This window comes from Babylonia areolata, chromosome 12 (genome assembly GCF_041734735.1).
Source record: "Babylonia areolata isolate BAREFJ2019XMU chromosome 12, ASM4173473v1, whole genome shotgun sequence".
In the NCBI taxonomy this organism is placed as follows: Eukaryota; Metazoa; Mollusca; class Gastropoda; order Neogastropoda; family Buccinidae; genus Babylonia; species Babylonia areolata.
Window position 1 is genome coordinate 42591513 of NC_134887.1, and position 15000 is coordinate 42606512.

General features: G+C 46.3%; 1 protein-coding gene across 1 annotated transcript in view; it reads right to left on the bottom strand.

Annotated features, from left to right (window-relative positions):
• The window catches only part of LOC143287941 (uncharacterized), a 135339-nt gene that overhangs the window by 20561 nt on the left and 99778 nt on the right, over positions 1–15000 (bottom strand). Inside the window, exon 5 of the mRNA XM_076596184.1 lies at positions 13396–13542. Within this exon, the coding sequence (XP_076452299.1) occupies positions 13396–13542 (147 nt within the window). The remainder of the gene's footprint in view (positions 1–13395; positions 13543–15000) is intronic.

The following is a 15000-nucleotide window of genomic DNA, read 5'->3' on the forward strand; positions in this document are numbered from 1 at the left end:
AGGGCAGCAGTAGTAGTGGTGTAAGTAAGGGCAGCAGTAGTAGTGGTGTAAGTAAGGGCAGCAGTAGTAGTGGTGTAAGTAAGGGCAGCAGTAGTAGTGGTGTAAGTAACGGCAGCAGTAGTAGTAGTGGTGTAAGTAAGGGCAGCAGTAGTAGTGGTGTAAGTAAGGGCAGCAGTAGTAGTAGTAGTGTAAGTAAGGGCAGCAGCAGTAGTGGTGTAAGTAAGGGCAGCAGTAGTAGTGGTGTAAGTAAGGGCAGCAGTAGTAGTAGTGGTGTAAGTAAGGGCAGCAGTAGTAGTGGTGTAAGTAAGGGCAGCAGTAGTAGTGGTGTAAGTAAGGGCAGCAGTAGTAGTGGTGTAAGTAACGGCAGCAGTAGTAGTAGTGGTGTAAGTAAGGGCAGCAGCAGTAGTGGTGTAAGTAAGGGCAGTAGTAGTGGTGTAAGTAACGGCAGCAGTAGTAGTTATGGTGTAAGTAAGGGCAGCAGTAGTAGTAGTGGTGTAAGTAAGGGCAGCAGTAGTAGTGGTGTAAGTAAGGGCAGCAGTAGTAGTGGTGTAAGTAAGGGCAGCAGTAGTGGTGTAAGGGCGGCAGTAGTAGTAGTGTAAGTAAGGGCAGTAGTAGTAGTGGTGTAAGTAAGGGCAGTAGTAGTGGTGTAAGTAAGGGCAGTAGTAGTAGTGGTGTAAGTAAGGGCAGTAGTAGTAGTGGTGTAAGTAAGGGCAGTAGTAGTAGTGGTGTAAGTAAGGGCAGTAGTAGTAGTAGTGTAAGTAAGGGCAGTAGTAGTGGTGGTGGTGTAAGTAAGGGCAGCAGTAGTAGTAGTGGTGTAAGTAAGGGCAGCAGTAGTAGTGTAAGTAAGGGCAGCAGTAGTAGTGTAAGTAAGGGCAGCAGTAGTAGTGGTGTAAGTAACGGCAGCAGTAGTAGTAGTGGTGTAAGTAAGGGCAGCAGTAGTAGTGGTGAAAGTAAGGGCAGCAGTAGTAGTAGTGGTGTAAGTAAGGGCAGTAGTAGTAGTGGTGTAAGTAAGGGCAGCAGTAGTAGTGGTGTAAGTAAGGGCAGTAGTAGTAGTGGTGTAAGTAAGGGCAGCAGCAGTAGTGGTGGTGTAAGTAAGGGCAGCAGCAGTAGTGGTGTAAGTAACGGCAGCAGCAGTAGTGGTGTAAGTAAGGGCAGAAGCAGTAGTAGTGGTGTAAGTAAGGGCAGCAGTAGTGGTGTAAGTAAGGGCAGTAGTAGTAGTGGTGAAAGTAAGGGCAGCAGTAGTGGTGTAAGTAAGGGCAGCAGCAGTAGTGGTGTAAGTAAGGGCAGTAGTAGTAGTGGTGTAAGTAACGGCAGCAGTAGTAGTAGTGGTGTAAGTAAGGGCAGCAGTAGTAGTGGTGTAAGTAAGGGCAGCAGTAGTAGTGGTGTAAGTAAGGGCAGCAGCAGTAGTGGTGTAAGTAAGGGCAGCAGCAGTAGTAGTGGTGTAAGTAAGGGCAGCAGCAGTAGTGGTGTAAGTAAGGGCAGTAGTAGTGGTGTAAGTAACGGCAGCAGTAGTAGTTATGGTGTAAGTAAGGGCAGCAGTAGTAGTAGTGGTGTAAGTAAGGGCAGCAGTAGTAGTGGTGTAAGTAAGGGCAGCAGTAGTAGTGGTGTAAGTAAGGGCAGCAGTAGTAGTGGTGTAAGTAAGGGCAGCAGTAGTAGTGGTGTAAGTAAGGGCAGCAGTAGTAGTGGTGGTGTAAGTAAGGGCAGCAGTAGTAGTGGTGTAAGTAAGGGCAGCAGTAGTAGTAGTGGTGTAAGTAAGGGCAGAAGCAGTAGTAGTGTAAGTAAGGGCAGTAGTAGTTATGGTGTAAGTAAGGGCAGCAGTAGTAGTAGTGGTGTAAGTAAGGGCAGCAGTAGTAGTGGTGTAAGTAAGGGCAGCAGTAGTAGTAGTGGTGTAAGTAAGGGCAGCAGTAGTAGTGGTGTAAGTAACGGCAGCAGTAGTAGTTATGGTGTAAGTAAGGGCAGCAGTAGTAGTAGTAGTGTAAGTAAGGGCAGTAGTAGTAGTGGTGAAAGTAAGGGCAGTAGCAGTGGTGTAAGTAAGGGCAGTAGTAGTAGTGGTGTAAGTAAGGGCAGTAGTAGTGGTGTAAGTAAGGGCAGTAGTAGTGGTGTAAGTAAGGGCAGTAGTAGTAGTGGTGTAAGTAAGGGCAGTAGTAGTAGTGGTGTAAGTAAGGGCAGTAGTAGTGGTGTAAGTAAGGGCAGTAGTAGTAGTGGTGTAAGTAAGGGCAGTAGTAGTGGTGTAAGTAAGGGCAGTAGTAGTAGTGGTGTAAGTAAGGGCAGTAGTAGTGGTGTAAGTAAGGGCAGTAGTAGTAGTGGTGTAAGTAAGGGCAGTAGTAGTAGTAGTGTAAGTAAGGGCAGTAGTAGTGGTGTAAGTAAGGGCAGTAGTAGTATTAACACACAACAGGGACTCGAACAGGCTGCAGTGAACACACCCTGCATGCACCCCTATCCCCCACTACGGAGTACGGTTGCCCACATGGCGTGGTACAAACGGTCATGAGCACAAAACCCACTCGTTCATATGAGTTTATGTGGGAGTTGCAACCAACGAACGTAGAAAAAGAAGAAAAAGATGATGATGATGAGGAAGAGGAGGAGGGGGCGGAGGAAGAAGAAGAGAAGGAGGAAGAGGATGACGATGAAAAAAATGATGAATGCGTCACAAAGTCCATAAATGCTGCCGCAAATTATCTGAGCCACCGGGCCACAATTGAAGGGAAAACAACAACAAACAAACCAGAAACGAACAGGGGTGCCAGAAGAAAAAAACAACAACCCAAAACAAGTGGAAGGTTGATCTACATCTAAACCAAGCGGGCGGTAAGGCCTTGAGACAACACCCAGCTCTGGAACACCCAGCCACCCATCCACCCTGCTGTTACTGCACTTGAAACACCTTATGATAGACAGTCTGCCCATCTTCCTATGAAATATACAGTGTTAGTTTTGAGGCCTCGTTAGTAAGAGTTGAGTATAAAAACCTACTGGCTGGCGCCCTTAAAATCAATTCTGGACACGAAATTAAAGAAATGTCTGGGTTTGTTCCAATGTACCCTTTATTTACCTTTGTGCTAGCTGAACTAGTGGCATTAGCAGCACTGACTTGAAATTGTGTCCCTTGTACATGGCGAGAGTTACCGCTCTTCATTGTTTTCTAATTCTACACACGTTTTCCAGTGCTGGGTTCATGGTGTTTGCTCTACGGAAGTTTCTCGGTGATAATGGAGTCTCTCAGTCGTGGGCATGACGAATGCACCCTAAATGTATACAGGTTCGTGACCTTTCATTAAAATTCTTGCGTTCTTGTTGTCGTCTAGAAAGACACCCCACGCCCTCTGGTCTTCTCCAAGAATCAAACCCCGAACAACCTGCCCTTCACAGCGTTTTGGCCAATATGTCGTTAAACTCTATTCCACGGGCCCGCTGTTCCCTGGAAACAGGAAAGGTAAACGAAAAGATTCTGATCTTTTTTAAAATTATAATTCAACCCCACCACCCACATCCCAAATCCCTTGCTGCGTCCTAAATCACAGCTTGAAACATACAGGAGGCATTGTTTCAGTTTTGATGAATTCCTTTCATCGCTTGGTAATTACCGAACCCCAAGACTCAGCCGCCGCTATAAAACTATAGCATCATGGGTATCAAAACAGTGAGGGTTTCCATTTCCCTTTCGCTAAAGCCACCCACCTCCTTCCCAACCCACACCCACCCTCACTTCATCCCTTCTCCCGGAGAATCCCCCCCCCTCCCTTTCTCCCTTGAAAACAGATCAAAGCGGGTACGGGATAGGGGGAGAGGGAGCAAGCATCTCCCCGACACATTTCGGGCCGGCTCTAAAAACCACTTACGGGCCCGCAATGGCTGCGATGCATAACTGATGAGCGAGGGCCAATGTTTTGCCGGGCCCCTACTAACTCGCCACCGCCGCGGAAAAGAGGACCCGCTAGGTGGCGGGGCGGACGGGCCCGGGCGCGTGCAATTTGCCAGCTTGGACCCCCCCGCGCAGCTCCGGCGAGGAGTGGCTAATTGTTGTGGCCAAGGCATCGCCCATCCTCACCTCTTCCTCCTCCTCCTAGCTCCCTCCATCCCCCCCTCTTTCCCACCACCCCAATCCGCCCATCTCCACCCTCGTCAAAGCTCGCCCCTTCCCCGCAAATTGGCGCCTGACCTCTACTACAGCAATTGCCTGTGTCTTCTGCTCCATCAGTCTGACCTGATGGCCCGTCCACCCCCTCCTGCCTGATGCACGTGCAAAAGGTCCAGGAAGGAGGGAGGGAGGAAGGAAGGGAATGAGGGAGGGAGGAAGGAAAGAAAGGGGTACAAGATGAAAGTCTGGAAAGTGGGTCAGCCTTAAACTCAAGGCAGAAGATGGGGGATCTGGGGAGGGTGGAACGTGGGAGTTACGGGGGAGGGGAGGAAGAAGACCGAATGGAAGGTGTCTGTCAACCGGAGTGATCCTGGGCATATACATCTAACATACATATATCTATATATATCTTGGCAACTGTACCACGTTCTGTATTCTGCTTATGTTCACAGTCCGTATGATGATAAAAAATGATTTTTCCTCAAGTATTCCTTTTCTTTTTCTTATTCTAACGACAGCTTTCTTCAAGCGTGTGTAGAGGCTACTACGCTTGTGTCCCAACAATGTTTTTCAGCAACTGGCCGAAGACAAGACAAATGGAGAGAGACTATGGTGTCAGCTGCTTTTTTTCCCTTTCCCTGGGAGTGAAGTTTGTCCCATTGACACCTCGCTGTTTTGTCACACTCACACCTCGACTGGAAAAAACAACAACTCGTTCTCCCGTGACCCTCGGATCTCCTGCTCAAAGTTGGGCACTTTCAGGACAGAGAGAGAGGGGAGGGAAGGGAGAGAGAGAGAGAGGTGGGGAGGGATGGAGAGAGAGGGGGAAGGAGAGAGAGAGGGGGGGAGGGAAGGAGAGATAGCGAGAGAGAGAGAGGGGGGAAGGAAGGAGAGAGAGGGGAGAGGGAAGGAGAGAGAGAGAGGGTGGAGGTGAGGGAAGGAGAGAGAGAGAGGGGGAAGGAGAGAGAGAGAGGGGAGGGAAGGAGAGATAGCGAGAGAGAGAGGGGGAAGGAAGGAGAGAGAGGGGAGAGGGAAGGAGAGAGAGAGAGGGTGGAGGTGAGGGAAGGAGAGAGAGAGGGGGGGAGGGAAGGAGAGAGGGGGAAGGAGAGAGAGAGAGGGGAGGGAAGGAGAGAGAGACAGGGGGGGGGGGGGGAAGGCAGGCAGGTAAGCAGGCAGAGAGAGAGAGAAACAGAAACAGATAGATGCAGACAGAGGCAAGCAGAGAGAGAGAGAGAGAGACAGATACCATGACAGACCTTCGTCTTGTATTGATGATTCACAGCATCAAGTTCGACAATGTAACTGCACACACACACAAACACACACACACACGCGCGCGCGCGCGCGCGCACACACACATATATACACACACACACACTCACATGCACACACACGCGCGTGTGTGCGCCTGCACCATATGATTTGTTCCCAAGCTAATCAACTCCACGCAGTCGTCTCCACTCACATGGTGGGTGGCTCCCTTCTTCACCTTACAGCATCGTCTCCACTCAAATGTTGGGTGGCTCCCTTCTTCACCGCTACCTTACAGCATCACCACTCACATGGTGGGTGGCTCCCTTCTTCACCGCTACCTTACAGCATCACCACTCACATGGTGGGTGGCTCCCTTCTTCACCGCTACCTTACAGCATCGTCTCCACTCACATGGTGGGTGGCTCCCTTCTTCACCGCTACCTTACAGCATCACCACTCACATGGTGGGTGGCTCCCTTCTTCACCGCTACCTTACAGCATCACCACTCACATGCTGGGTGGCTCCCTTCTTCACCGCTACCTTACAGCATCACCACTCACATGGTGGGTGGCTCCCTTCTTCACCGCTACCTTACAGCATCACCACTCACATGGTGGGTGGCTCCCTTCTTCACCGCTACCTTACAGCATCACCACTCACATGGTGGGTGGCTCCCTTCTTCACCGCTACCTTACAGCATCACCACTCACATGGTGGGTGGCTCCCTTCTTCACCGCTACCTTACAGCATCGTCTCCACTCACATGGTGGGTGGCTCCCTTCTTCACCGCTACCTTACAGCATCACCACTCACATGGTGGGTGGCTCCCTTCTTCACCGCTACCTTACAGCATCGTCTCCACTCACATGGTGGGTGGCTCCCTTCTTCACCGCTACCTTACAGCATCACCACTCACATGGTGGGTGGCTCCCTTCTTCACCGCTACCTTACAGCATCACCACCACTCACATGCTGGGTGGCTCCCTTCTTCACCGCTACCTTACAGCATCACCACCACTCACATGCTGGGTGGCTCCCTTCTTCACCGCTACCTTACAGCATCACCACCACTCACATGCTGGGTGGCTCCCTTCTTCACCGCTACCTTACAGCATCACCACCACTCACATGCTGGGTGGCTCCATTCTTCACCGCTACCTTACAGCATCGCCATTTTCCTTCTTTTTTTTTCTTCCTGTTTTTCTCCTTCACCTCTGAACGTCACATGTCCACCGTCTGTGTCCTCACGTTCGTCCCGTTATGTGACACCCCACCCCCACCCACCCCCTGCCCACCCCCACCACCTGTCTGTCTTTCCCTTGGTCACGTTACACAATCTCTGTCCTTCCTCCTCGCTGACCACAGAAAAAAAGGATGCGGCAGGCAGCAGCAGAACTGAGCAAAACAATCGCTTGACCTCCGTGTGACATGTCTCACGTGCTCTCCGCCTTCCCCCTGTGCACAATTGATGACAGCACATCTATTTTTCACCTGCTGCCCATTTCTTTGATCTTGGGCCACCGGCGCTTTCCTTTTTCCAACTCTGTTGTCCGCCTTGCCATCCCCCACTCCCCCCCCCTCCGGCCTTGAAACCTTGAACGTCTTGTTCTTTCTAATTTTTTGGTATATTTTCTATTTCATTTATTCATTCATTTATGAACCCTGGATAGGGGATAAGGGGAAGGGAAGGAGAGAGAGAGAAACGGAGAAAAAAGAGATATACATACATATATACACAGTGAGAGATGTACACACACACACACACACACACACACACACACACACACACGTATATATGTACAGAGAGAGAGAGAGAGAGAGAGAGAGAGAGAGAGAGAGAGAGGTAATACATACATACATACACAATATTCACAGTGAGAGAGGCAGACACAGAAAGACGTCAGACAGACAGACAGAGAGAGAGAGAGAGGGAGGGGGAGAGAGAGAGAGAGAGAGAGAGAGAAACGGAGAGGAAAACACACACACACACATTGTGAGGGGCAGACAGACACAGAGAAAGGCATACAGAGACACACAGAGAGAGAGAGAGAGAGAGACAGAGACAGAGACAGAGACAGAGAGACAGACAGAGACGGAGGGACAGAGACAGAGAGAGCGCCCCAAGCGACCACCTGACCGACAGACAGACAGACAGACAGACAGACAGACAGACATGGAGCAAGTGTGCATCAGTATTCCACAGGGACCGAGTTTAGCACGGGTGACCGGTACGATCTTCTCAACTGACCGTGATCCCACTCCCCCAGAGGGTGTGTGCACCCACCCATGTCCAAGCGCTGCAAGTCTCCCCCACCCACCACCCCACCACGCCAAACACTCACCAAAGGCCAGAAATCGAAGGTTCCCTCCCCTTTCCGAGCAGACCACAGGATATGACGTAATAAAACATTCATGCGCCTGACTGGTCCGAGGCTGGAGAGGGCAGGTGAAAGACAGGTGAATATTGCAGGCTGCCTGATTAAGTCCAGTGGCCTGTGCCAGAGATGGGTGGGGGGCCTTGAGAGACGAAAGGAGGGGTGCGGCGGGTGGAGGGCAGTGGATGGGAGGGGGGGGGGGAGGAGGAGGGGACAGAGGTATATAGGTCTTCGGGACGTATGACCCATTCAGGTGTTCTGTCAGAATTTAGACCCACTCCACCTGCCCTCGGTGAACAGACTCTTGTCGGGAACTCCTACCAGATTCTACCTGTCCCGTTTGTATTGTATTGTACTGTGTTGTACCGTACTGTGCTGTGTGTGTATTGTACTGTGTTGTACCGTACTGTGCAGTGTGTGTATTGTACTGTGTTGTACCGTACTGTGCAGTGTGTATTGTACTGTGTTGTACCGTACTGTGCTGTGTGTATTGTACTGTGTTGTACCGTACTGTGCAGTGTGTGTATTGTACTGTGTTGTACCGTACTGTGCTGTGTGTATATTGTACTGTGTTGTACCGTACTGTGCTGTGTGTATATTGTACTGTGTTGTACCGTACTGTGCTGTGTGTATATTGTACTGTGTTGTACTGTACTGTGCTGTGTGTATTGTACTGTGTTGTACCGTACTGTGCTGTGTGTATATTGTACTGTGTTGTACCGTACTGTGCTGTGTGTATTGTACTGTGTTGTACCGTACTGTGCTGTGTGTATATTGTACTGTGTTGTACCTGTACTGTGCTGTGTGTGTATTGTACTGTGTTGTACCGTACTGTGCAGTGAGTGTATTGTACTGTGTTGTACCGTACTGTGCAGTGAGTGTATTGTACTGTGTTGTACCGTACTGTGCAATGTGTGTATTGTACTGTGTTGTACCGTACTGTGCAGTGTGTGTATTGTACTGTGTTGTACCGTACTGTGCAGTGTGTGTATTGTACTGTGTTGTACCGTACTGTGCAGTGAGTGTATTGTACTGTGTTGTACCGTACTGTGCAGTGTGTGTATTGTACTGTGTTGTACCGTACTGTGCAGTGTGTGTATTGTACTGTGTTGTACCGTACTGTGCAGTGTGTGTATTGTACTGTGTTGTACTGTACTGTGCTGTGTGTGTTGTACTGTGTTGTACCGTACTGTGCAGTGTGTGTGTTGTACTGTGTTGTACCGTACAGTGCAGTGTGTATTGTACTGTGTTGTACCGTACTGTGCAGTGTGTGTATTGTACTGTGTTGTACCGTACTGTGCAGTGTGTGTATTGTACTGTGTTGTACCGTACTGTGCAGTGTGTGTATTGTACTGTGTTGTACCGTACTGTGCAGTGTGTGTATTGTACTGTGTTGTACCGTACTGTGCCTGTGTATTGTACTGTGTTGTACCGTACTGTGCAGTGTGTGTATTGTACTGTGTTGTACCGTACTGTGCAGTGTGTGTGTTGTGCTGTGTTGTACCGTACTGTGCCTGTGTATTGTACTGTGTTGTACCGTACTGTGCAGTGTGTGTATTGTACTGTGTTGTACCGTACTGTGCTGTGCAGTGTGTATTGTACTGTGTTGTACGGTACTGTGCAGTGTGTGTGTTGTACTGTGTTGTACCGTACTGTGCAGTGTGTGTGTTGTACTGTGTTGTACCGTACAGTGCAGTGTGTATTGTACTGTGTTGTACCGTACAGTGCAGTGTGTATTGTACTGTGTTGTACCGTACAGTGCAGTGTGTATTGTACTGTACTGTGCTGTGTGTATTGTACTGTGTTGTACCGTACTGTGCTGTGTGTATTGTACTGTGTTGTACTGTACTGTGCAGTGTGTGTATTGTACTGTGTTGTACTGTACTGTGCAGTGTGTGTATTGTACTGTGTTGTACCGTACTGTGCAGTGTGTGTGTTGTGCTGTGTTGTACTGTACTGTGCAGTGTGTGTATTGTACTGTGTTGTACGGTACTGTGCAGTGTGTGTTGTACTGTGTTGTACCGTACTGTGCTGTGTGTTGTGCTGTGTTGTACTGTACTGTGCAGTGTGTGTGTATTGTGCTGTGTTGTACCGTACTGTGCAGTGTGTGTATTGTACTGTGTTGTACCGTACTGTGCAGTGTGTGTATTGTACTGTGTTGTACTGTACTGTGCTGTGTGTATTGTACTGTGTTGTACCGTACTGTGCTGTGCAGTGTGTGTATTGTACTGTGTTGTACCGTACTGTGCTGTGCAGTGTGTATTGTACTGTGTTGTACCGTACTGTGCTGTGTGTGTATTGTACTGTGTTGTACGGTACTGTGCAGTGTGTGTGTTGTACTGTGTTGTACTGTACTGTGCAGTGTGTTTGTTGTGCTGTGTTGTACTGTACTGTGCTGTGTGTGTATTGTACTGTGTTGTACCGTACTGTGCAGTGTGTGTATTGTACTGTGTTGTACTGTACTGTGCCTGTGTATTGTACTGTGTTGTACCGTACTGTGCCTGTGTATTGTACTGTGTTGTACCGTACTGTGCTGTGTGTATTGTACTGTGTTGTACCGTACTGTGCTGTGTGTATTGTACTGTGTTGTACTGTACTGTGCAGTGTGTGTATTGTACTGTGCTGTGCTGTGTGTGTTGTGCTGTGTTGTACTGTACTGTGCAGTGTGTGTGTTGTGCTGTGTTGTACTGTACTGTGCCTGTGTATTGTACTGTGTTGTACCGTACTGTGCAGTGTGTATTGTACTGTGTTGTACTGTACTGTGCTGTGTGTGTATTGTACTGTGTTGTACCGTACTGTGCTGTGTGTGTATTGTACTGTGTTGTACCGTACTGTGCCTGTGTATTGTACTGTGTTGTACCGTACTGTACTGTGCAGTGTGTGTATTGTACTGTGTTGTACCGTACTGTGCAGTGTGTGTGTTGTGCTGTGTTGTACTGTACTGTGCCTGTGTATTGTACTGTGTTGTACCGTACTGTGCTGTGCAGTGTGTATTGTACTGTGTTGTACCGTACTGTGCTGTGTGTGTATTGTACTGTGTTGTACGGTACTGTGCAGTGTGTGTATTGTACTGTGTTGTACCACCCCATTGTTACAACAGATTTGTCCTGCGTGAGATTCGGTCAGAACTAAAGGTGGACAGCGCGTCGTCACAGTGTGTGTATTGTATTGTTCTGTTCTTTACTGTATTGTATTGTATTGTATTATATTGTATTGCACTGTATTCCCTTTTGTCACAAAATATTTTTCTGTGTGAGATTCGGGCTGAACTCCCAATGGAGAGCACGTAGTCACAATGCTGGATCACCCACATAATCATATATTATTTTTAAATAAAATCTCCCAGCCAGTGTATTTGTTTTTACTACCAAAATGGATCTTTACACCCGCACGTCGGTATATCATCACATCCGAAACACCAGCACTCAAAACCATCACTCAAGGTTGAGTGGATGGGTGGGGGGAGGGGAGAACGGAGGGGGAAGGGGGGGCGGGGGGTTGTAAAATTCCCGGTCCATATTAGTGCCCACCCTACAAGTGCTTCGAAAGGTCATGATGACCAGTGTATATATATGCAAAGAGATACTTATACATGTAAACCCTTCTTGCTCCCAGTGTACACTTTTTCTCTGTGCTTAGTAAACTGAAAATGTTTCGAAAGGTCATGATGACCTGTACAATCTAAGAGACAGCTTATGAATGTAAACCCTTCTTGCTCCCTATGATTTTTATTTTATTTGTGTTCATATGACAACGTTCGTCGTGTATTTCACTAGTATCATTTACTCAAGTGCGGGTCACTCTTTTCTTATCTATTATTGTTTTATAATTCACTTTGCGTGACAACTTAAAAACTGTGTAAAATGTAACAATCATGCACAGTATGTTCAATGTTGTTTGAATTTAGAAACTTAGAGATAGCTAGATATTCACTTGTTTAGGAAAATCCTTTAAAAGATTCAAATCGATTTCTGCCTTAACGTCGTATTTAACAAACATCGACAAAGAAGAAGAAGAAACACACCTTTCCATATATACATCACAAAACCAAATCAATCAGGTGATGTCTGACCTTGCTGTACGTTTTGTTTCTCACGGTGTCAGCTACAATGACTGAGTTTGGATCAGATTAACGATTGATTTCGACTTTTTCTACATTAATTAAGAAACTTTGCACATCAATATCTCTCTCTCTCTCTCTCTCTCTCTCTCTCACACAAATTTTTATCGATTACTTCCCCACATACATGTCAAACATTACATACCACTTACTCCTTATACAAACCATTTTCAACATTTAGAAAATGATACTTTATTCCCCTGTTTTATGTATTTGGTGGAGAAAAAAAAAGAAAAAGAAAAAAACCCAAAAAACCCGCCTCTTTTATTGCTGTAAAACTCTGATCAAGCAAACATCCGGCTTGTCGATTCTTCCAGCAAGTCCTATCCATTTGGGATGACAAAATAACAAAGTCCGATCTTCTTTTTTCCCCCACCAACTTCCAGTAGTGCATGCTGAAAGGATGTGACTGATCCAGTCCCTAAACACAGTGCAGTGCAGTGAACGGGGTGACGGACGGGAGGGGGGTGGGCGGGTAAGGTGTGTGGGTGTGGTGGTGGTGAAGGCGACAACGGATCGTTTACAACTGTACTGGGAACACTTTGGGATGGACGCTTCAGTGGCTCCTTGCACACGCTGTTTTACTAGTGTAGTCCCCCCCCCCACCCCCACCCCCACATCAATGCTGCATGCGACTGACCATCTCTGACAACTCGCCTTATGGCGCACCCATCGGCGTCAAAAGGGAAAAGAAAACACAAGCCTTTTTGTTTTGTTTTTTCGGTAGAAATATGTGAACGATTGTCTCAAAGAGGAAGCGCGAGCGCGCGGCACACACACACACACACACACACACACACACGCACACACGCACGCACGCACGCACGTACGCATGCACATCATCACCATCATCATCCATTTTAGCAATCAATAACATGTATGTTGTGGTGTAATGACAATAATAATAATAATAATAATAATTATAATAATAAGCTGAACGTATTCTAATGTGGAATAATCTCAAGTATCAAACCGGACTGGGAGACGCACCGATCGAAGAGATATACAGATCGATGGCATAGGAAGACACTGAGAAACACTGATGGAACAGATCGATGATACAGAAAGGCAGATCGACCAGACAGATCGCTGTCATAGACGGGCAGACAGATCGATAAGATAAGCAGATTGATAAGGCAGACAGATCCATGACACAGACAAACAGATCGATGACACAGATAGATCGATGATATAGACAGAGTGGTGATAGAGACAGACATATCGATGATATAGATAGATCGATGAGACAGACAGATTTATGATATTGAGAAATCGAAGGGATAGGCTGGCAGATCGATGAGATAGACAGACAGACAGATGGATGGATGAGGTACAGGTCGATTTTCAAAAAGACAAACAGATGAGATACATCGGTGAGATGGACGGACAGACAGGCAGACAGACATAGATATATGGACAGATAGACATAAATGGATAGATAGATAGATAGACAGACAGACATAGAGATAGATATTTTACACACAGACAGATATATAGATAGATAAACAGATATATATTTCACACACACACACACACACACACACACACACACACACACACTCACCTGTTCGTTCTGGTAGGCGGTGACGGCGATGAAAGTGGTCTCGGGGAAGGTGGCCGTGTTGAAGGTGGTCCAACGCATGGTGAAGATATCGTTGGCCTGCACCACGTGCACGCGGGGCTGGTACTTGTGCATCGAGTTGAGGATGATCTGCACACACCACACACCAACATTCTGGCTACCGTGCCCATTATGACCATGGCCAGCAGTGAACTGCTTGTGCATCGAGTTGAGGATCTTCTTCTTCTTCGTTCGTGGGCTGCAACTCCCACGTTCACTCGTATGAACACGAGTGGGCTTTACGTGTATGACCGTTTTTTTTTTACCCCGCTATGTAGGCAGCCATACTCCGGAGCCGAATTATATCGAAGGCACTTTTTTTTTTTTTTTTAGGTTTGTCTTTTCGTTCAGTTGTTTATGTTGTTTTTATTTATTTATTTATTTTTTATTCAATCACTTATTTATTTTTCTATTTATTCCTTATTCACCTGTTTCGGCTTCACTGTCTTCTTTTAATACAGACAGGACGACAGGAGCGAGGAATCACAAAATAAAATAAAACAGAATAAGAAATAAACGTAAAAACTCACCACACACGTCATGAACCAGCAACAACAAAGGAAAGCAAGCGGAAGGGCGACAACTATCAACCAGTGATTAAAACTGGATAACTGATTACACTAAGTATTGGAGGCAAAAATCCATTCTTCGTCAGTGTCTGCTTTTTGAGCTTATCTAAAAAAAAAAAGAAAAAAGAAAAAAGAAAGAAAGATCATAAACAAGGAAAATAATGAATACAATCAACACCTAAATAATAAACAAATAAATAAATAAATAAGTCGATTAAAAAGTATACAAAATATATGAATAGACAAATGAATAAATAGACAAATAAATAAATAGACAAATAAATAAATACATAAATAAATAAATGAATGAATAAATAGATAAATAAATAAGATTTTCAAAATATAATGAAACGAATGGATAAATTCATATCACAGACTCCTGGCAGTATTTATGTCTGTAACTTCTTGCTTCAGCATCGTTCGGTAAATGAACATTTATTTACTGTCATGGTTTCTGCTTTTTCTTAAAACCGACATGAACAGAATACAAATAAGTAAATGCAAATAAATGATAAACGAACAAACAATTCTCTCGTTTTTCTTAAAACTGAAGTGAACATAATATGAATAAATAAATAAATAGAAAAATAAATAAATAAATACATGAATAAACACGCAATGCATGCAGCATGCAAACTACAAAGATAACCAGCACAACAACAAACAAACAAAACAAAACAACCACCAAACCCGACCCCCAAAGTCCCGATGGACACAGACGGTGAAGTCCTGTTGTTTCTGCCCTTCTTCCCCTCCCCCGTCACTGTTCGCCCTCCCTTCACTGGTTTCTATTGTTTCTAAAATCTCTCCATCCACTGCTTCCTTGAACGTGGGCCGTTTTCATTCATATCTGTCACTTCAATTTCCACACTTCTTTCTTTCTTTCTTTAATTTGTTTCTAAAATCTCTCCATCCACTGCTTCGTTGAACGTGGGCCGTTTTCATTCATATCTGTCACTTCAATTTCCACACTTCTTTC